This window comes from Abramis brama (genome assembly GCF_963993115.1).
Source record: "Abramis brama genome assembly, chromosome: 14".
NCBI lineage: Eukaryota > Metazoa > Chordata > Actinopteri > Cypriniformes > Leuciscidae > Abramis > Abramis brama.
In genome coordinates, this window is record NC_139976.1 from 12,851,150 (window position 1) to 12,874,869 (window position 23,720).

The 23,720-nt window shown below is 37.1% G+C and overlaps 1 protein-coding gene across 1 annotated transcript in view; it reads left to right on the plus strand.

The window, feature by feature from the left end:
• myo1d (myosin 1D) overlaps positions 1 to 23,720 on the plus strand; it is a 61,470-nt gene that overhangs the window by 15,908 nt on the left and 21,842 nt on the right. The window contains exons 4-16 of the mRNA XM_084134875.1: positions 917 to 1,082; positions 1,442 to 1,495; positions 1,809 to 1,904; positions 2,815 to 2,931; positions 3,024 to 3,227; positions 3,796 to 3,941; positions 4,031 to 4,145; positions 4,274 to 4,444; positions 11,399 to 11,469; positions 12,097 to 12,171; positions 12,269 to 12,401; positions 13,841 to 14,007; positions 15,578 to 15,785. Of these exons, the coding sequence (XP_083991001.1) occupies positions 917 to 1,082; positions 1,442 to 1,495; positions 1,809 to 1,904; positions 2,815 to 2,931; positions 3,024 to 3,227; positions 3,796 to 3,941; positions 4,031 to 4,145; positions 4,274 to 4,444; positions 11,399 to 11,469; positions 12,097 to 12,171; positions 12,269 to 12,401; positions 13,841 to 14,007; positions 15,578 to 15,785 (1,723 nt within the window). The remainder of the gene's footprint in view (positions 1 to 916; positions 1,083 to 1,441; positions 1,496 to 1,808; positions 1,905 to 2,814; positions 2,932 to 3,023; positions 3,228 to 3,795; positions 3,942 to 4,030; positions 4,146 to 4,273; positions 4,445 to 11,398; positions 11,470 to 12,096; positions 12,172 to 12,268; positions 12,402 to 13,840; positions 14,008 to 15,577; positions 15,786 to 23,720) is intronic.

Below are 23,720 nucleotides of genomic sequence, written 5' to 3' on the forward strand. Positions count from 1 at the left end.
ACTTTCAGATGTATAGTGCTTTGTGCTACATTTCATATCACTGTTATTGCACCCTGTAGATATGGTTTATTTTCTCTGCTTGCTAAAGGCTAAAGCTCTTTCCAAACTGGGCGTTCATCATTTTCCAGGAAGTACATCTAAAGCTATGCCAAAACAGGGGTTTTTGTATTCTATAGTAATTTCCAACCAGGGTAACATAATGTATACTTGAGGAGGTACTTAGCAGATTTTAGAGGGTAATAAGATTTTGCTTTGCTAAAATAGATTTTGCTTTGCTAAACCTATAAAACAGAAATGATGATTTTAAAATAAATAAATTATTAGGGCAGTTAAAACAAGATAATTAAAAATAATTAACTTTTAATGGGGCTTTTGGGATACCTAAAGCGAAAGAAGTTGGGCGGCACTGCTATAGACCCAATGCAAAAGCAAAGTGGAATTTTACAGGATGTTGTAGCTATTCTGGTCACAACATGGATGAAAGTGTCCCGCTTAATGACTGTCAGGCTTGTAACAGTTGGGTTAGGACCTCTTCACTAAGCACTAAGCAGGGCACCTTCCTCTAATGTGCAGTGTAGGTCATGCATGTCTGTACGGCAGGAGAACCAATGCTGAGCATTCTGTGGTCTGACCCATGCAGCAGGCCCCATAAATCATCCACTGAAACGCTCTTAACCACCATGCTGGGATACCACATGGTGATACTATATACACTAACATAGCCAGATATAGCCATGCAAACTGGCTCGTAAAGGCTTCATACAGACAGATTAGTGTATTTACTCTAATACCAAATGTCAGGAGCAATCAGATCCATCAGCCTCATATTGAAACTGATGCTCGTTTTGCTGTAGTGGTGAACTGATGCACAAGTGGCTTGTAAATGTAGAAATAAACAGTGTCTGTGTTTATGCAGGGTGAAAAACATGCTGCTGAAGTCCAACTGTGTCCTGGAGGCTTTTGGGAATGCCAAGACCAACCGCAATGATAACTCCAGCCGTTTCGGCAAGTACATGGATATCAACTTTGATTTTAAGGGAGACCCCATTGGCGGCCATATCAACAACTACCTGCTTGAGAAGGTAGGGGTGCTAAAGAGGAGTAGCTTAGAAGTGACTCTCTCATAGGGTCAAAAAAAACTTTTTCATTTATTTACATATGTATCATTCTTTCAAAACACCCTAGCATCAACTTATAAATAATGTAGCAACCACTAAGATATGTTAAAAACACTCAAAACTTTAGAAACTGCATAGCAACACCCTGGCAACCACCCACAACACCCTAGCATTATTGCAGACTGTTTTGCTCAGGCACAGACCACTCAGTTTTGTCTTGCTTGATCGTGATATGTGTGCTCGAGAAGCTGTGACATTTTTACATTTATTAAAAATGCATATGATTTTTATCCTGAACACTTATTTTTTGATTTCTTGCATAGTCCCGAGTCATCTTTCAGCAGGAAGGAGAGAGGAGTTTCCACTCTTTCTACCAGGTGAGTGAAGAACATGTCGCAGAAGTTGATATGCTATTTTTATTTTGCCAGACACCAGACAAATCCTACCAAACCTGTTTGACTCCACTGTCAGAGCCTTCAAAGGCCAATCATTTCTCACTTTTATTACCCCTACAAAAATAATGTCCTATTGCTTCAAAACATGCTCAAAACATCAGACGAAATTCCATCTGTCTGTTAGTGCTCTACAAACCATTATTATCAAGACTATAATTTACATGCTCCTCCATATCAACGCAAGAGAAATGATCCTGTGGGGAAAGTCAAAAGTGCTTTTAAATGTGTTTTTCAGCTGGTGAAAGGAGCTCCAGATGCTCAGCTGCGGTCACTGCACATTCAGAGAGATCCCACTGCATATACTTACATTAAAGTTGGAGGCCAGATAAAGGTATTGCACTATGTACAGATTAAAAGAGACTATTATGGGTGGTAATGTGTGTGTAATATTATACATGTTTTGGGATTTTTATAGATATCATAAAGAGTCTCAAGACCTTTGGGATCTCTGGAAAATGAAATCTTTGCAGGGGCAATCACAAATAATTGTACAGGGAATCTGATTATTGTTGTTCTGGGATACAGTAGCCATTGGTGCATATTAAAACCTATTTGTAATTGCCTCATATGTAATAGCCTGTTGAGTCAGGACTCAGGAGGTGAGATCACCCAGCACTGTTCCATTGCTTCTGCAGGGAGTTTAATGAGCGGGCACGAAAACAAATTTATAGCAACAAACAAGGTGTTGTCATGGAACAAGCTGGATTGTTGAGCTCACAGAGGTCTGAAACAAACAGCCTGAAGTGCTTTGAACATTTCATGCCAGTTCCCAAGTCTTTTGTAGGTGCACATGCTGGCTAAACTTCACACTCTGTCCAGCACAACTGTGGCTGTAAAAGGTTCCTGCTGAATGAAATCATCTTTACTCTGCAGGAGCTGTTAGCCATGAGCATGCCAGAATAATTAGCGATTCGAGTGTTGTGCTTTTGTTTTAGGAAGTCTGGGGATTTAGTTGCTGTGTCAGCAATTTTCAGCTTTTAATTGCTCTGCTGTAAATTTGATGTGAAAGTAATAGGTTTAATGACCTCCCATTTCGATATCATTGATTTACCTTCACTAAATGAAAAGCTTTTAGCCAATCTACATCCAACCATTCTGTTATCCCTAAAGCTGAATTAATAGCATATACTGTTAAAAGTAAGATCAGGAAGAGGATGTTTTAACTAAACTTTATTTAATCTATCAGGATGTGCTTTTGTTTGTGACCGTAACTCACCCAGATTCTCTTTCCAATCTTGCAGTCGTCTATAAATGACAGTGCTGATTTTAAAGCTGTTGCTGATGCCATGAAAGTCATTGGCTTCACTGTTGAGGAGATTCAGACAGTCTACAAGATCCTGGCTACCATCTTGCATCTGGTTTAGTATTTCCTATCTTGTTCAAAAAGTATTACCAACTGCAGCTAGTATAGCCCAAACTAACTGATTGATGAATTATTTAATCTTTCCAGGGAAATCTGAAGTTTGGAAGTGATGGAGATGTGACTCTCATTGAGAACTCTAAGCTGGTGTCAGTGCTGGGGGATTTGCTGTCTACCAAAGAGGAGAATGTAGAGAAGACCATGCTCTATCGCACTGTGGCCACCGGTCGTGATGTCATTGACAAGCAGCATACTCATCAAGAGGCCAGTTATGGTCGTGATGCCTTGGCCAAGGTATGAACTGGGACTCTGGGAGACTTTCTTTAGGAGACAGACAAAATTGTGGTAACCCAGCTGTAAATAAAACACCTGGACCAAAAATTTGCACATGAATTTCATGCCAGTGTCTAAATTAATACTTCTACAGGCCCGAAATTTGATAGATGATTGTTTTGATCCACTGTAATGAGATGTGGTATATCTGATGTACGTTTGTATTATTTGTTGTACTCTTGTATATTATACTATTTATATAGTGTAATAAAATTGCATAAATGCGTATTATCATATATACATACACACTACCAGAAGTTTGGGATCAGTAAGATTTATTTTTTTCTCGAAAACCCCCCAAAAAGTTCTATTTCAAATACTCTTTTAAACTTGATATTCATCAAAGAATCCTTAAAAAAAGTATCATGGTTTACACCATATAGCTATAGAGAAAAATCAATCTTGTCGTAGCCATCCAAATTTCGATAAAATACTTCACCAAGACAGATAAACTTGGTTGACTGAAACTATTCACATCTACGTTTCTTCTTCCACCAGTTCACTTTCACTCATTATTTCCTACTCGCAGGCCATTTATGAGCGGCTTTTCTGTTGGATTGTGGGAAGAATCAATGACGTCATTGAGGTGAAAAACTATGACGCCAGGGTTCATGGGAAGAACACAGTCATTGGAGTCCTGGACATCTATGGCTTTGAGATCTTTCAGAATAACAGGTGAGAGAATATGCTGTTCCATACAGGTATGAGGATTTTTATTGGCTCTTGAGTGTGTCTCTCCTGAATATCTTCCTTGTTTTGTCCAGCTTTGAGCAGTTCTGTATAAACTACTGTAATGAAAAACTACAGCAGCTCTTCATTCAACTGGTGTTGAAGCAAGAACAGGAAGAGTATCAGCGAGAGGGCATCCCCTGGAAGCATGTGGGTTTCTCCACAAACTTTTCACATCTTCACTATTTATATTATACTAAAAGAAACTCATTTTGTGTTGATCTAGCATTACTGCAACTAAATAAACTTTGTCGTGATTTGTGTGTTCATGGAAACAGATTGACTACTTTAACAATCAGATCATCGTGGATCTGGTGGAACAGCAGCATAAGGGCATTTTTGCAGTCCTGGATGAGGCGTGCATGAATGTGGGGAAGGTGACGGATGAGATGTTCCTGCAGGCTCTCAATGGGAAACTGGCGAAACATGCCCACTACACCAGCCGCAAGGTATTGAAAATAACAATAACTGGATAAAAGCTATTTATCCTGTCAGTAAGATTTTTTTTTTTAATGTCTTTGAAAGAAGTCTCTTATTCTCGCCAAGGATGCGTTTATTTGATCAAAAAGTAAAAACAGAAATATTGTAAAATATAATTACAATTTAAATGAACTGCTTTGGATTTTAATATGTTTTAAAATGTAATTTATATAAGTGATGGCAAAGCTGAATTTTCAGCATCATTACTCCAGTATTCAGTGTCACATGATCCTTCAGAATTCATTCTAATATGCTGATTCGGTGCTTTAAAAACATTACTAATTATTATATCTATTTTTAAATCAGTTGTGCGGTTTAATACTTTTGTGGAAATCTTTATGTATAATTTTTCAGGATTCTTTATGAATTGAAACTACTGTATTTAATTTAAATAGAAATCTGTTGTAACATTATCAATGTATTTGCTGTCATTTTTGATCACTTTAATGCATACTTGCTATGTAAAAGTTATTATTTCTTAAAAAAAAAAAATCTTACTGACCCCAAAATTTTGAACAGTAGTCTACACTACCCAGTGCAGTGATGAATAATGCACATTTAGGCAAATCCAGTAGTTCATCTAGGTATTACAGAAATGTTAATTGAATTTTACGCATTACCCTGAATCAACACAAGGAGGCAATAATGGTCAGTGAAAAAATGTCCTCCAGTATTTCTCACTACTGAGCCTTCGGTGATGTCACTGGCAACCAATGGAAGCTAGTGAGACTGATGTCTCACAGCCTTGGCAAAGTGTCAGAATGCGAGAGGGAGTAGGAGAGTTATGGATAGAGACGCACTGAGATAAAGATAGAAAAATGCAGTAAACAAAACCAAATGTAAACATAACCCACCTTGCAGAGCTCTAGACGTGATTTCTGTACACTGATGGGTTGATCATGCATTCCAGAGTGGGCACAGACCCAGCTGAGGGTCAGTTCAGGTACTACTTTATCAAACTGTGCTCAGTATCTGCCCTAGCTTAGCTGCATTCACACCGAAGGGAGGAAGCAAAAGCTAGCAGGCATCGTCTGCCCCGATGTCAGGCTATGTGAATAATCAGAAGTCTCCCTGGATGCAGGAATAATAAGTGTCCTTCAGAGCTCATTTGTAATGCAGAGGGTTACTCCTCACTGTGAAGGAATCTTAGGCCTGTTAGCTAGATAGATGATGTGTCTTTCTCCTGCTGCGTGTGTGTGAACACAAACATCTGCATCTGTACCCATTTCATAGTAAACTAATCCATTTATTTAAACACCACTCTCACTAAATTCGACATGCAATATGAGCATATGAAAGAGAAATGGATGGGTCAAAAAGAAAAAGAAAGCTCTCTAATATGTTCAGCTGTGTGTCTAAATACAAATTAAATACAGAATGGGGCATTTTTGTCTTTCCTAGCCACCTCTGAAACTTGAAATGTGTAGGCCGCTTTAACAGCATAATTAATGGTTGCCGCTTGTTAAAAATCTGTGGCCGAGTCTCTCGCGATTTCTTCACTGAGGATATTCGCTGTGCTTTTTTCCTCTGCAGTCTCTGTTTAAGGGGGAAAGCTTCACCCTTGGCTGATTTCAAGTATGAAAAGTATGCTCTGTGGACCGGAGTTCTTTCTCTGTAGTTCTTTCTCTTAACTTGGTCCTGACAGGACACATGGAACTTGCTCTGCCATAAGCTACACAGGCCGTACAGCATAGCAGATTAAAGCAGTGAGGATGAGATGAATGGTTCATTATTTCATAAAGTCGCTATTTTTGGACTTTTACATTTATGATTTGTGGATGGCTATGCCTGTCATAGTCATTTAAGTCAAACCTGGCAAATTTCTAGCAACATCATATTATCTTTGGCATAGATTTTTGAGTGGGGGAGAACAATGATAATTATTACACACACACACACACACACACACACATGCAGTATACATATATATATATATATATACACACACACAATTATTTTTAGTTTATTGCAGTTGTGGACAGTAACTTATTGCAGTTCTGTAACTTTTTAACATTTTAATATTAATAGTTGTTGCAAATGGATGCTGGGTGTCCTTCTGTATTCTGCATGTGTTAGGCCCATTTCCACTGGCCTAGAGCTGTTATATTCATGCAGACAGGAACAATGCAGATTTTTTTGTAAAACTGCTATTAAATAAGCCCAAAACAACAAAAAATTCACATGAAGGAGAGAGAACTCTATCAAGTCTTTAAATTGTTTTTAAAAATCTGATTTAATCATTACTGATAACTGTTTGAGGCTACAATATGAGTGCATTGTGCATTCAAATAAATTCATTATCGTACTTATTGAGCATTTCATTCATTCGTACTTATTGAGCATTCCAAATATCCCTGCCCTATGTATACCATTTAAAAACCAAATATTGCTGGAGTTGTGGTCTAGTATACGGGAGATGGTTTCAGTTACCCTATAATTTGCCCTCTTTAAATGTCAAATGACAAAAACTTTAGTTGTAAAAGTGTTTTGACTGCAGAAGCCCCACTTTTATATCTAATTGCTTGAATAAAGAGTTTGCCTCAGTCTGTGTATGTTTGACCTAAGATGAAAACATCAGATGTAATGGCAGATCTATTTTTGAGCTGCCATATTCTTCTCAATAAGGTGCTTCATTTACCACCACTTTTACCTTCTCACCGTGCTTTATCAGCTTGTTTACGTCTTCCTCACAGGCTCTTGATGTTCACTGTGCTTCTCTCATTCTCATTGCACCTTTAAAACAGCTTTGATCCTTCCAGGTGTGTGTTATAAAAATGCCTCTTTTCCCATCAGCTTTTAATTACTGTTATTTGCTGACACATCGGCTGTCTGGCGGTATGCATCGGGGGCTTCTTTCCTCTCTCCTGTTCTTTTCTTTGATCCCAGTTTCCCCCTCCCCTCCCCACTTGTTTTCCCTCTCTTCATCACGTGCTGATTGCAGGTGTGGCTGTGTGAGCGGATGCTGCTATGGGAGCACATAGATGCCTGGTTGTGTGAAGGCAAGGCCAGGCTCATTATCCGATCAGGCTTGTGTAGGCCGGAGCAACCAGTCAATTAGCCGTCGGTTTCTGTTCCTGGAGAAGAGCTCCGCTGGCCTCTGTGGCCTGCTCTTTTGCAGAACTGTTCATTAGGAAGAGATCATGACTTGTTTCCATCACAGTGGAAGTAATTGTATTGTTTTCGTGGTGACTTGTGAAGCACCGACACACGTTTAGCACGTACGTAAGTTACTGGGTAATTGATATATGAAATCCCAGTGCGACTTGAGTTGACATGTCATTGTACCTGTTTTTTTGGCACAGCTTAGCAGGTTTAGCATTAGCTGGGTTGTTTTTCTTAAAGTTCTTTTCACATGATTCACATTAGTGTTGCCCAGTGCATTGAACTCTGCTTCAGCCTTACCCTGCAGTGCTGGTCAAGCACAACTCAAAGTTCAAGCAATTTCAACTTTGACCTTGCTTGCTGCTGACCTTTCGAAGTGCAGCCAATTTGCATGACATATATCTTTCCAAACACAAGTCCATGATTTATGCCTTGTGTATTTTGGAGTATAAAGCAACAAGAAAAGTTTAAAAACATTCAAACTTTATGAATAGATCTTGGGATTCTATTTGTTAACATTTAGTTAACTACTTGTAAAGCATTTATTAGTCTTAATTCATGTTAATTTAATACATTGTTAAAATTAAAGTTTTATCTGTTAAAATTATTTAATGGACCTGAGCTGGCATGGACAAACAGCGAACAGTTATATTTGTATTAACTAACGTTAACAAAGATTAATAAATGCTGTAACAAATGTATTTCTCATTGTTAGTTAATCCATTAACTAACATTAATGGGACCTTATTGTAAACCTAAATTGACCTAAATTGTTTCCTTTTTTGTTCTTTTCAGTTATAGTTTCCTTGGTTATTGAACTTGAATTAAATTCACCATGAGCATCCCGAGACAAAGTTTTGTGAACCACATTTGATGATTCCTATTGTTTTTTCTACTGTGTATCTAAGCAGTCGCAATAATTTTTTAAAACTAAAATAAATTTTGAATACAAATTAGTTTTTACGGTTTACTGTTATATTATATCTGTTTGATCTACACGTCTAGAGTGCACTGTGATTTGGATACCTGGCTGCTGTTGGCTTTGTGTGTGAATGGCAGATTTTGGGCTTTATTGGCAGGTGCCATTGCCATTGCTGTCCATATGGTTGGCTTAACCAGCACTCTGTATTGAGAAGCACAGGTGTTAGACAGGATGGTGTGGTCCTGGGGGGTGAGAATAGAGCTTTTGGGTAGAAGGGCGGGAGGCATCTGTGCGACCAGCAGGATCCAGGATTAAATGTGTCTGTACAAACACTTAAAAAAAAAAAAAAAACACTGTAAATTCGGACTGGGTAGAATTTGAGTGCATGTAGTTTAAAGCTGTCGACTAGAGGTTAGTGCAGGTGGACCCAAACTGTGGTTCTTATGTTGATGATTTGAGTTTGAGTCAATCCCTAAGGATTCATGAGCTATCACCCTTGAGAAAAAACAAGTCCTAATTAAGCAGGTTCCAGGATGTATTGGGGAAGATTTGGATTTTGCTTTGTTAACCCTTGTAAAAACAAATTGCAGCTTAAATATATTAGGGCAGTCAGTAGAATAAAATAATGCATTGTATTCAAAATATGTTTTTCTTGTCAGTTCAGTATACAGTATACACACACTACTGTTAAAATGTTTTGGGCCAGTAAGATGTCTTAAATGTTTTTGAAAGTAGTGTCTTATGCTCACCATGACTGTATTTATGTGATCAAAAATACAGTAAAACAGTAATATTGTGAAATATTATTACAATTTAAAATGATTGTTTTTTATTCCTCTAATGACAGATCTGAATTTTCAGCATCATTACTCCAGTTTTCAGTGTCACAATCCTTCAGAAATCATTCTAATATGCTGATTGTGTGCTGCATAATATATATATATATATATATATATATATATATATAATGTCTTTTTCTTTCAGAATTGTTTGTTATATAGAATGTTTAAAATAACAGCATTTTTTATCCTGTTATCATGTTATCCTGCCATTATACAAACATAGAATATTTTGATAAATAGGAAATGCGAATACACATTTGCAATAATGAAACGTAATGTTTAAAATTACAAACCTCTTTTTCTTTAATATAAAAAAAGTGATTAAGTACAATTACATGCCCAACCGATTATCCAACTGTTTTCTTGCGTCGTCAGGTTTTTAAAATGAGCAGATATTTGGGTAACACTTTATTCAACAGAGTCCTTGTTACACGTTAGTTACTATAGCAATAACTATAAATTATGCATAACTAACCCTAAGCCAAACATAATCCTAACCCTATAATAAGTGCATTTAGTTAATTAATATTATTCAGCTTCATGTTTTTAAGAGACCCAGTGAGTGTGTTTGGAGCCTGGGTCTGGGTAATACCCATAAAGTCTTTAAACTCTTCCAAAATGCAGTCTTCAGATATCCCACATCAAATATAAATCTCCACTGCAATTTCAAATGGGTAAATTAGTTTTTTTTTCAACACAGTTCCAGCCATCCATTCAAATTGATTCTGATTGCTCTTCCACTTCGGCTGAAGTATTCAGTTTTGTCCTTTCTGGTAGAGATAGTGGCTTCTCATCCTTTCCCTTAGAGGACCATTTTATCTGTATTGCATTTGAAATAAGCTGAGTGAGTGAGTCACCACAAACAAACCAAACAGAGACCCATAAAGTGGCACGCGGCACAGAATAGAGATGCTGGCATCTACTACAATGGGGACAGTGACACAAAAGCTCACTAAAACTTACTGATAGTCAATCCTTTAATTAATCCAGCATGTGGGCATGTGACGGATTGTGGCTAGAGGGAGACTGAGTGTAATTGTTCCGTTCTGCTTTAATCTGCAGAAATGGGCGTTTCTGTTCACACAGTGGATCAGCAGCATTCTGTATCTTAATGAGAGCTGAGGCTGCTTGCCTTTGATGTCACTGCTGTATTTTATGAATGACACTGAGTCTTATATAACTGCACTAGCTGCCCTCATCCAGCATGCAGAGGCTCCTCAAGGAAGACAGTGATCTGGCACTGATAACAGGGTCTTAGAACTCGGAGTATATGCACAGTTGTTGCCGTGCAAAATGAAAAAACATGTAACACACTTATGTGTGTATGTATATACTTGTATATTTACATGCAAGCATCATTGCTGCAGTTTTTTTTTGGGGGGGAAAAACACATGCTTGGTAATGGGGACATTTATTCTTCGTTATAAAAGATTGTGCACATAAATGCCAAATTATTTTAGTATTAATATATATTTTTAAACTTAAATGTATCATACAGGAGAATTTAAAAAGTTTGGATATAAAACAAATATGTCTGTAAAATTTGTCTCAAATTAGTAAAAAGTAACTGGACAGGCATCAGTAATAAAACAAAAGACACTAATGATCAACAAAAATGATTAAGAATGAACAATTTTCCTGGCAGGTAAAATAAAAATAAAAAATAACCCTAGGCTGATTATAGCATGCTGACAGTGACACAGGTGTGTATTTTACAGTTTTGAATGCAGCTCATGAAATCAGAATTTAGAGTCAGAACTATAATTTTTATAACTGTAATTTAAGCAGGCACACTTGCCATTCATTACTATTACTCTTTCACAGTCGTTCACTGAACTATTTTCAGCTCCGCTGTTTTATGCTGGATAGAAGAGCGCATCTCATCTATCTTTCATATGCGCAGAGTTTGCTAGATTCTCCCTCCCAGCATTTGAGTTGCCTAGCTCTTTCTCTGACACTGCTGCACTTTGTGCAGGCTTGTTTAATTTGCTTGCCAAGTTTTGCCAGTCTACTTTCTGTTTAAAAAAGACCCTAATTTCCCATCTCTTTCTCCAAAGCTTTCCCCCACAGACAAAAACCTGGAGTTTGACCGAGACTTCCGCATTCGCCATTATGCTGGAGATGTGGCGTAAGTACATTTAGAGGAGGCGTAAGTGCACTCTCTGTTGTTTGAGACCATAAGCCCTTAAATGCTGTAATTAACAATCACTGTTAGTTACCCACATAAGGCTTAACTAAGTGGAAAGATATATAATCCTTCCCTTGGGCATGAATTCGGTTTGAAAAGGTAAACACCGGTCGCAAAAACAAGTTTATTCCAAATGTAAATGCAGTTTCATGTTCTCACTTCAGTGGTTTGCCAGATTGCAGGCTGTCAGTTATTTGCTAAAATTCTGTGGGTGTAAGTGTGATGTAACACTAAGTTGAAACGTCTTGTTTATGCTCAGGTTCCTTTGTGTGTGTGAAAAACGGGTGGGGGAATGAAATCTAAAATTATATATATTCTCAATTATGGAGCTAGAAAAGAGAATTTTTACTTCCGGAACTCGACTGTTGCACTCTATTGCACTTGCAGATGGGGGGAGCGTTCAGATAAGCCTGTTTATGAACAATCATTATTTTTTAAATTTGTTTTGTGTTGCCATTGGAAAAATAATTACACACTTCACCTTTAAGTCTTAGACAGTTTGCCATGTGCAAACTCTTTGTATACTGTATTTTTGTGTATTTTAGTTGGTTGTGTGTTTTGTTTCAGTTACTCAGTTGTGGGCTTCATTGACAAGAACAAGGACACCTTGTTTCAGGACTTCAAGAGGTTACTTTACAACAGGTCAGTATTACCATAAAGTACGTCCCTTATTTACATACCTGCCAGATGTCACAGGACATCTGTGACTTATATCTGTCCTTCTCCTTCTGTTTTACAGCTCAAATCCTGTGCTAAAGGCCATGTGGCCAGAGGGCAAGCTGAGCATCACAGAGGTCACCAAACGACCCCTGACTGCTGCAACACTCTTCAAAAACTCCATGATCTCTCTGGTGGAGAACCTGGCCAGCAAGGTGAGTGTGTTTGAAGCATTTTTGTGTAGACCAAGATCAATGCATACATTATAGAAGTAATAACGTAAAGTCAAACAGTCATTATCGCAAAATAATTTATGGGTTTAAGAATTTGTTTTGCGATAATGACTGACTAATGTATGTTATCCTGCTTATTACACGATCTTACCAAATAAGCAGAGCTTGACTTTAACTTTTTTTCTCACCAGCCACTGTGGCTAGTGGTTTTCCAAAGTTACTAGCCACTCAGCATTTTCACTGGCCACAATTCTGACATCAATACCATGGGAAAAACTGCTATATATATATATATATATATATATATATATATATATATATATATATATATATATATATATATATATATATATATATATATAATTTTTCTTTCTCATAATTTGGCAGCAGGTATATTAGGCTTCTGTCATTTTAAAACTCAACACATGGATCCATTATACTGTTACACATGCTTTTTCTTTCTCAACTGTTTACGTTCACTTTAAACATAACCGACAGTCGCCAAGACTGGCATTTTGACATTAGTTTGTGTAAATGAGTGTAGTAGTGAATGCAACTGCTGAAATCCACCCGCATTTGGCAGGTTGGCAGGTGTGGACATTAAATATTTCTGTAGATTTTTTCTTTTCTTTCTACCATATCATACAATATGATGTCAGTATAGCTATGTAGGAAGTCGGGAAAAACGGTCTATCATACATTTGAATGGCCAATCAGAGTCAAGAATTCCAAAGCGCCATTTAATAGAGTCTGATTGCAGCAGTCCGCTTCTGGAAGTAAAAATCACATTCATTTTCTCCATTGGGAAGTGATTTTTAATGACAACTTACAAATCTTTAAAGACAGACTTACTGTGAGCTACGAGGTTGGTAATCAATGGTATATGCTTTTGAAGCCACCAGCCCACATTATTTCGACTTATTTTTTTTAAATAATCAATTTTAACAGTGGGACTTCTAGTGAGAAACTGCATAACCCATGATTTTGCAGAAAAATCTCCACCATGCACACAATTGCGACCAATAAAAAAACTCTTTAGCACCTGCCCACTCCATTGAAGCATTCTTAAATATTTGCATATATATGTATATTTTGCAATAAATGTAACATATTGTGTATATAATCAGCATCTTTTAATCAATAGTTAATGTCTATTTCATAGGATTGTAGTTCTTTCTCTCTTTGAAGCAATACACAGTCTTGTATCATTGTCTTTTTTTTTTTTTTTGCTTTAAATTGAATATATTAATATTGTGTTTCACCTCATAGCTGGTTGGTTTGGTTCATGGATTATAACTCTTTAACAAAGACTTTTTAAAAATCCCTATGAGGAAAACACTTTCGGAACCAAGGTGGCTGAAAAAATGTTGCACTCTGTAGATGTGCAATTACTCATCATAGCCCTCTGTTTGTTCATATAGGAGCCGTACTATGTGCGTTGCATAAAGCCAAATGATGTGAAGTCACCGCTGCTGTTTGAACATGAACGCTGCAAGCACCAAGTGGAGTATCTTGGCCTCCTGGAAAACGTCCGGGTACGACGAGCTGGTTTTGCTAACCGACAGACCTACCCACGATTCCTTCAGAGGTGACCATCCTACTCTTTTTCTTGTGTCCATTTCAAAGCGTTACATCATCATTTGTGTATCTTCTGTTTAAATAGTCTTTTTAATTGATGCTCTGCATAATGTCACATTGGCGTACAGTCTCAGCTCATGTATAGTAACTCAATGCACTTATGACAGCTTGTGTGAGAATGTTGCCTTTTTGGTTGCTACTGACATCTGAAACTACAGTTTGATCAATCAGATTGTGAAAATCTTGCGCAACATGTGAAAGCTTTCATCCTTCGGAGTCCCTTATTCATCAAGTGTCATGATAACTGAAGGGTTTTATGTAACAATGACGTGCAGTCCGTGTTCATCCTGAAGTCTTTTTCAATAGCCTTGAGTTAGTAGAGCATACATTGTACTTTGTCACTGAATATACAATGATTCTTGATATATAAGGACCAGAATCCTTGAGAAAAAAACATTCTCTGATGTCCCAGTAGTGTCCAAATACTTTCTGAGGCATCTGTATATTGCTAAAAAAAAAAAAGTCCCCAAAAACACCCTGAAACACACTTGCCATAACTCTGATTACTCTGAGTTTATGAGATTCAACACCTGAGTTGACAAAATGTATGTCGCTAAGAGGAAGTTAGACTGAATTGCATATAATTGAGAATGCAGTGTTAACAGCACTCACAGGAGTGATTTGTGTCTCTGTTAAGGCTGCAGATGTGCATGGAATATAATGTACTACTTAAGATGCGAGACTGGACAAATGAGGATTTGATCCTAAGGGCCCAGCCTCATACCTCTCTTAAATAAAGACTCACTGTGTGTTATATAATGCTTGTAATAAAATGGATAGCTCAGACTCTGTATTCTGATTGGACAACCTGTGGTTAAAGCCTATATTAATGCGGAAAGTTGCTATTGTTCGCTGCTAGGCAACCTTATACAGCCAACAGGCTAAAGAACTACATCATATTACCAAAGACTTTAGATATACAAAGACAGTGCATTCATATTAGAAAGTTCAAAACGCAATATGGTGAAATTAGTCCTGCCTTCTAAATAAAAGACCCAATTGCCAATCGGTACAGTCATTGCGTCACTGCAGCTGCCTTTAGTCAGTGTTCTGAGAAGCAGTCATTGTGCTTGTGAAACATTTCATTGGTTATTTCGAATATGGAATTTAATCGTGAACTTGGTGAACAGCTTTGGAGAATTTGATGTTTCCCCATTCAAAGAAATAGGAGCTGTACTTGCTTGACTGAAATAACTGCAGAGTGAAATGACTTGCCTTATAGAAACATTGAAAAAAATAATTGTTTAGTTTGATTATTGGTTATAAAATATTTAACTGCTTCTTTCCAGCTAAATAGAGGTTATAATAATTATAATAAATGTAAAACTATTTAATAAATAAATGTATTTTTTAAATGTTTTATGTCATTATTATTATTATTATTATTATTATTATTATTAACTGCATGATCTTAGAATACTGAAAGAAGTTTAAAATGCTGAGAATAATATAAACCGTATGAGACTGTCAAGTGTTGCTCTCTATCCTTTGCCCATTATCTTTTCTTTTTGACCTTTCAGGTATAAGATGATCTCCGAGTTCACCTGGCCCAATCACGACCTGCCGTCCGATAAAGAGGCGGTGAAACGTCTCCTAAAGGGCTGCGGATTCGACCATGATGTGGCCTACGGCAAGACCAAAGTTTTCATCCGTACTCCCCGAACCATCTTCAGCCTGGAGGAGCAGAGAGCAGAGATGGTGAAGAGGATCGTCCTCTTTCTGCAGAAGGTTCGAGACTTGTTATGTGTGTTCAATTTATTTTAAATGACTAGTGTGTAGTTATATAAATATATTCAGTGGCTTCAAAAAAATATTTGGACACTTAAGACATTAAGTGTCCAAATATAAAAGACATTCATCGTATTTCATTTGATATTCAGCTGGTTTTCAAAAATTAATTCTGATTAGGAATTTGACAAAACTCCATTATGGCACACACTCACGCATTTACTTAATCAGCTCCAGCTCCATATCCGCACCATTAGTTCCTGTGATTCATTGACACCATTACTTTTCAACAGCAGACAAAACAACAAGGCAACAATAAAACAATATGGCACAGAAATCCCTTTGGCTCAGGGCATTTTCTTGTGTCTGTGTAAATACACAAAACACAGTGCTTTCTGGTATTTTTAAAGGGATGTTTCTACTTTTATTGTTCCTTAGGAACATGAAAATATTTTGAATGGCAGATTTATTGACTGCCAATGTCATTTTACTGTCACACAAAATGATTGGGGGGTCTTAGCACGCTACTGTATATTCCCCATTCTCATTTTACTGTCTTCAGTGACTGACAGCTAGAAATCAAAGCATCTATTCTGTCAGCTCCTGTCTGTGCTGTTTTTTTTTTTTTTACCACTCCCCCCTGTTGCAAGATTCTCTATTTCAAAGATGTTATCAGGGGATACCCATTTTCGAGATGCTTTTAAACACAAACTGACTGCATTCAGTATCAAATTCAAGCTCTCGTGGTCTCACCAGACTGCTACTTTCATCAACAGATGCTGATATCAAAGTGTTGAGTCTTTGCTCTGCCTGGATCAGAGATTGATTGTTTGATCTTGTTTTATGGATTCAGAGCGGAGTTAGAGGTGTCATCCTGAAACACGTTCATCTTGAGTTCCCTAAGGGGGAAAAATAGTATTTGGGGGAAATGTTGTTTCTGTATTAATCATATTGTAAACCTCCAGGAAATATACAGGCGTCCCAGCAGAGTTTATCTCCAGTGAGTGCTAATGTGTTATTTTGCACACAAAAAACCCCCAACAACTTACGGTTAGCCCTAAAAACTGAAACCGTTCACATGAGTGTCTTTAGGTTTAGATCATCTTTCTTTCACACACAATCCCTTTATCAGCATATGGCAGACTGGACTGAGTTGTGCCAAGTCTACCGGTTTTGCCAGCGGTTCTAAACATTTGTGCCAAAGGCTCCCAATGAACCCAATTTGAAAATGCTACTGCTCATCTGTATGAATCTCCTTGTTTGTAGGTTTTTGAGGTCTGCTTCCTCTCCTTTGTCTCTCATTTATCAGTGTGTAGCACATGGGGATGCATTTATCTTTCATCTTTTTTAAGGATGTAAACCAAAATAACCCCCAATCCCCCAATCAATGCTCTGTTATTCCTCACCTCCCACTTTCTCCAGATTTCCTGTCTGTCTCACCCCACCACTGCTTCACAGATCTCCTGCCATTTTTCTGTGCCATTGCCTTTCTCCGCCCCCTCACTCCACTGCCATTTCTAAGCCGTTATGCTTTAGCGCTTCTCCCATAGGTGATGAAAATACCCAGGATGCTCTGCTCTGCCAGCGAGCTCCTTTGGGCAGAGGCAAGATGAATGCTGACTCTCGCCGTACGACCCTCTGTTCGGTTCATCAGAAAGATGTGTCTTTGAATGGAGGCAATTTGAAGCAAATCGGATCAGCTTGTACAAAACACAAACATTGAGTGGCTGCATTATTCATGAATTTCCTTCCTTTAATTAATATTTCATTCGTTCAAGCCCCATCATCCACAGCATCGCCCATGTTAGTTATGGTTTCTGCTTTGAGAGAAGCTCTCTGTTTATTTTATGGACTGAGTTAAATCCCATATCACTAATTTCTGAAATGATAGAACAGATTTAAGACTTGACAATACAATGTGGATTTTTATTGCATCTGCTGAGGCAAACAAACACTCAATGCACAGAGATGTCAGACTCCCTGTATAAATCTCCTATATCTCCCCCCATAAATCCCTTATACCTTCTCTAGGATTGTTTGTTTTTGCTCAGATTTTTTCTACTGCTACATCTTCCTTTTGCTGTGTCTGATTGCTGTAGTAGATGAACACTGTTTTATAAAAAAAAGAAAAAAAAAGAAGCATCTTATACTTACATTTTATACTTGTCATGTAAAAACTGTAGGTTTTAGTGAAACGTTTGCCTGGAGCAATAACCCCATCCTGATGGCTCACGAGATGACAGTTAATGGGGACACGCCATCACTGGCAAAGTGGGAAATGGAAATGTACTGCATCTAATGAAGGTGCTTTACCATTCTGTCCTTGAAAAGAGCCAGTTCAGATGTGCTCAAGGTCTTTCATCTATCAAAATATCTCTACTGTTTCCTAAACCCCATTTTCATTATCAAGGAATTGGTTGACGTTTGTGTTTATTATTATTCTTTATACTGTTAGTGGTGGGGATTTTTCTCTCTTTCTGGTGGTTACATCATTACATCTGCCAGTAGGTGGCAGAGAGTGTGTCACTGAATCATTAATTCAACCACACCAGATAAGAGCTAAGATTAGAGATAAGACCAGATAAGAAATGTGCAGTGATTTTCATAGACAAACCATGTCTACGGCAACCATCACTAAACATTTTTTCAGGTAGTAACTTATTTCATTTTTTTTTTTAATTGATTTGTTTTATTTTTTTATCAGGCATTGAGATACAGTATCTCTTCTATCAGGGACTCCTAGTCAGTAACTAACTACAGAATTACAGATTTTTGGCATTTTGTGTCAGACATAAACAATTCAGTGAATTGTTAACTGGAGATGCACTCTGACTGTATCATTGAATCAGACAGTTGTTGACTCGAGAACAGCTGCAATTGGATCAGTCCAGTTCACAAATAAATCATTAAGTGTGATTTGTGAACCAATTCATTAAAAATCTCTTTCACAAATTCGCATATCGATTTATTCATTTCAAAATGACAAGGAATGATACATTTTTATGAAATGTAGTGGAGGAAAGTTCGTTTCTCAGAATAAATACTCAGATAAAGTACAGACACCACTGGAATTTCACATTCTTAGGATGTGAACAGCTTAACTAAGTATAATTCAAATTAAGTATTGACTTCATATAGTAAGTAGCCACCTAGAAACCACTCAAAATAGCCTAGCTACCACATAGCAACATGCTGAAAACACTGAGAACACCTTAGTAAATATAGCAGTATCCTAGTTTTATTCAGATATTAAAATTTAGATAAATATTACAGCAGTCAAACATGAATGCAATGACAGCTGCAAAAGGAGCCTTGCTGTTATTTGGCTGAGGAAGTGGCAGCACCCCAACATCTACCCCAGACACACACACACACACACACACACACACACACACACACACACACACACACACACACACACACACACACACACACACACACACACACACACACACACACTTGTCCAACAATCTGCCAGAAGACACAGGGAAGATGGAGGCTTCCATCACCAAGTCAGTGGTTTGCCAAGCACATGTTATTGATTTATGAAAATGGCTCTTTCGCATTTTCCTCCCCCACTGTCTTGTGGGATTGTCTGTGGTTAGGATCTTTTGTGTATGCGTTTAACTCTGTCACATACCCTGACCGTGATTCTGTCCTGCCAGTGTGTGAAATTGTGTGTGTTTAGGGATTGTGGGATTTGCCTGCCTGCCTCTCTGATTAATGATAAGTCACCTCACATTCTGTCAGCCATCTGTAATTGCCTTTTGACACCTGATGGTACAACTGAATAGATTCTGCTAGAATTTCTTTGTCCTGTTTTCTGCAGAATGAGAGATTCAACAGCCCTTTTTATTTATATATCATTTTTATTTCATCTCAATAAAGAAGATGTTTGCACACCAGTTATAGCCATTAAAATACATAGATCTTATCCTGTCATACTCTTTCTTTTTAATCAAATTTTTTTTGGCAGCCCTTAAAAGAAAGTTAAAAAGAAAAAGTGCTAAGCAATGGGTTTGATTGAAAGATTTATGCATTAATTATTTGTTATATGAGACTTCTTTGTCATAGCTTTCTCCAGTTTGGCTTTGATGAGTGTGTAAATCTGCTGCGGAGAGGCGGTATTGTGCTGGGTTTGTTAAACGCTGATCAGACAAGCTGACTGGAGGGGGCGGGGTGAGTTGAGGTCTTGTTATTGGCCTGATTTACCCACTTTCCCCCGGGTGTTGTCAACTACCACCATTCTCTCTCTCAAAAAAAAAAAAAAAAAAACACAAACCGTATGTCTACCCAGTGTTTAAGCATTTCCAATGTCATCAGCATGGCCAGTGTGAATGTGCAGTTGGCCTTAACTCTCTAAATTACCATAAACACAATTTCACTCAGACCTTCTGCTATTCTGCTATTGGTTACAATTCAAATTATGTTGACTTTATGTTAGGAATATTTGTAAAATTGGATATTTGCATGTATGTCAATTGTTTTTCCCTACAGCATAAACATTTATTTGCTAATTTGATATGATGGGAGTGGTGTGCTGCATTACAAAGTAAAAATGCTGTAATATGTGTGTGTGTGTGTGTAAATAATATAGTAAATATAAACATAACGTTAATTATCCAGTGTTCCTGAAGATCTCAATTAGATGGTTCAGTTGTGTTTGATCAGGGTTGGAGCTGAACTTTGCAGGAAGATAGATCTACATACACTATATGTATATACAATAGTATATACACTATATGAATGTGTGATCTATATGTACAGTTGTAATTGAAATTATTATATCCCCATTGCAAATCAGGTTTATTGGCAAAATGTACAGACTTTCAGCTATTTGCAATGAACACAAAAGTAATTGAAATAGCTCAACACAACAAATGTTTCAAGCGGTTTCTGCAAATTCAACTGAAAAGGCAACTTTTAGTGACTTCTGCAGTCTCAAAATTATTCAACCCCTTCATGGCAAGCATCTTTAGTACTTAGTAGAACACCCTTTTGCTTTTATGACCTGCTAAAAACGAGATGTATAACCAGACACCAGCTTCGTGCAGCGTTTCTGAGGAATCTTAACCCCATTCTTCATGAGCAATGGCCTTCAGTTCAGTAATATTCTTATAATTCTTTATTCTCCAGTTCAATTCTTAAAAAAATCGTAATACATATCGTATCGGCACCCAATTATCATGATAGTATTGAATCGGGAGATAGGTGTATTGTCCCAGCCCTAGTCTTTAGTAGTCACTCGAGGGTTATTCTGAACCTGCCTTCTCAGAAATCTGTTGATAGCTTACTTTTTCTGCCCCGTCCAGGTAGTGTAACCACTGTTCCTTTAACTTTGAACTTGCAAACTATGCTTCCAACATTTTCTATCTTTTTGTATCTTGTTCCTTGGTTGTGAAGGGCGATTATGTCTTCTCTAAACTTTTTGGACCATTCTTTTGACTTCACCATATTTCTAATATGCAGTCAAATGTGACACTCAACAAACCTAGCCAGTTCAGATGTTTCATGTGTTCTAGCTCAAGCACACCTGGTGTAACTAATGAAGCGCTTGATTCGTTGCATCAGGTGTGCTTGAGACCTGTTTTGCAGATTTTTGCTGTTGTGAGGGATTCTATTCAAGGGGTTGAATAATTTTGAGACTGCAGAAGTCATTAAATTTGCATTTTCATTTGATTTTGGGGAAACCACTTGAAACATTTGTTGTGTAAAGCTATTTCAATTACTTTTGTTGGATTTGTTCATTGCAAACAGCCGAAAGTCTCTCAATTTTGCCAATAAACCTGATTTGCAATGGGGGTTGAATATATATATATATATATATACATATATATACAAGGCTTGTATATACATATATACATATACATATACATATACATACATATACATATACATATACATATACATATATATATATATATATATATATATATATATATATATATACATATGTATATACGCACGCACGCAAATTTCAAAGTGTTTAAAAAAAGAGTAAGTGTATTAAACCCATAATCCAAATCTGGGCAACATGCTGCATTGTACAATATTTGAAATGGACCCCTCAACCTCTAATAAGCAAAGCTAATTACCTTTATGTACTCTGTAATACATTATAATTAATGCCTAATCAATAATATCAATAAGTTATTCTCTGAATTGCCCTACATTTCTTTCGGACTGATTGATTGAAATGTGTTTAGAAATGAGACAAGTGCACATCATGTCCATCGCATCAATTTAGTGATGTGAGGACCTAGTGTAGCAGATTTGCTGAGTATGAATGTGGAGTCCTGCTGTTCTTGCACTCCTCTGCATTAGTCATACAGTTAAGTTACGTAATGGGTTCAGTCACAGTAGCACAGAACTCAAAGCAAGTTCTTCCTTGAGGTCAGTACTAGCACACAGGCAAAGACTAGAGACCATGTAGGGGTACTCGCCCACACTACAGCGCTGATTTTTATTTAATTTAATTTAACACACAATTTTACACTGAATACCGTATAATGCAAGCTTGAGGCATCTGTGGTGACAGTCCAGGTCACCAAAAAGCAGCATCCTCAATTTTTAAGACAGTATTATAGAAAAGGACATTGGAATTGATATCTTTGGACAACACATCAAGTTTAACCTCATGTTTATGATGTCATTTTTGCCAGACATAAGGCTCCTTTCACTTCTTCCCACCTGAGTCAATGTAAAGTGGATTCAACATATGGTGGTTTTTTTTTTCTGAGTACTGAGCCACTTAAACAGCTCCCCAGAGGTCCATTATCATCTATTATTCATGTCTAAGACCGGCCTTACATCCTCAGAAATGCACTTTGGGTGCCACAGATCACATTATATGTATCATTAGAGAGTCCAGCTATATCCCACACTGGAGCAGATGTGTTTTATTTAGCATCATGATATACTGTATCTCTACCAGGGGTATTCTCACACACAAATAAACAAAATTAAAATTGCTATATTTAAACCTGAGGTGTAGCGGAAATACTTGGAATGGCATCTGAACCGTGTTCAGATACAGCTATAAAAAATCAATTACAATACATTTTAAAAAACTTTTCACCTTTTTTTCCTTTTGAGTTTGTCTTTTGACATTTTTTTCATGTCATTTTTAAGTCCATTTTACTGTCAAATAGCATTTAAATGTAGTCAAAAAGAAATATTTTTAGTTGACCATGTTCAAAATGCTAAAAATTGTGTACAGAAGATGATTAAGGCGAGACACGGCAGGCAAAAACATCGATTTTTCATGCAGTGGTCAGTTTTGAGATTTTGGGCTAGTTTACTCCTTCAATATGTGTTCTTTAAAGCTTCTATAAAGAAAATGTTGAAAATATACAATGATACAAAGATGTTTATTTTATTACATTTTGTATACTTGCGGCAGTAAGTTTCTCCCGAATTTACCAAGAAGTTAGCATTCCAACGCGACACGCCGAGTTTTCTCAAAATTAGTTTTTTGTCATTCTCCAGTACAAACATCTCAGCCTATGTAGCACCTATGTACACCAAACTTTCCAGTTATACACTTAGCAGTATTCTGAAGATATTTTCAGAGGGATTTGTTAATAAATCATTCCTGGCCTGATTTATGTGACATGTTAATCAAAAAAATATGGCGAAAATTGATTTTTTTAAGGCTATGGGCAGTATATTTTGATTTCCTAGGTAATGAAAGCATATATCCTGAAATCCCTCTGAATTTTTTTTTTTTTTCATCTTTTGTGTAAAATGAAAAAAGAATTTTGCACCTGGTTTTATCATTATGTTCAGATCTATCTACCGAAAATATATGCAAAATCGTGCATATTTAATGAGATAATGCCTAATTTGCATAATTAAACATACAAATTTCTAAAACTTGTAATACATTTTTTTATATACTTGTGTAAGTAATCAACTGAGGAAGTTTCATGGTGA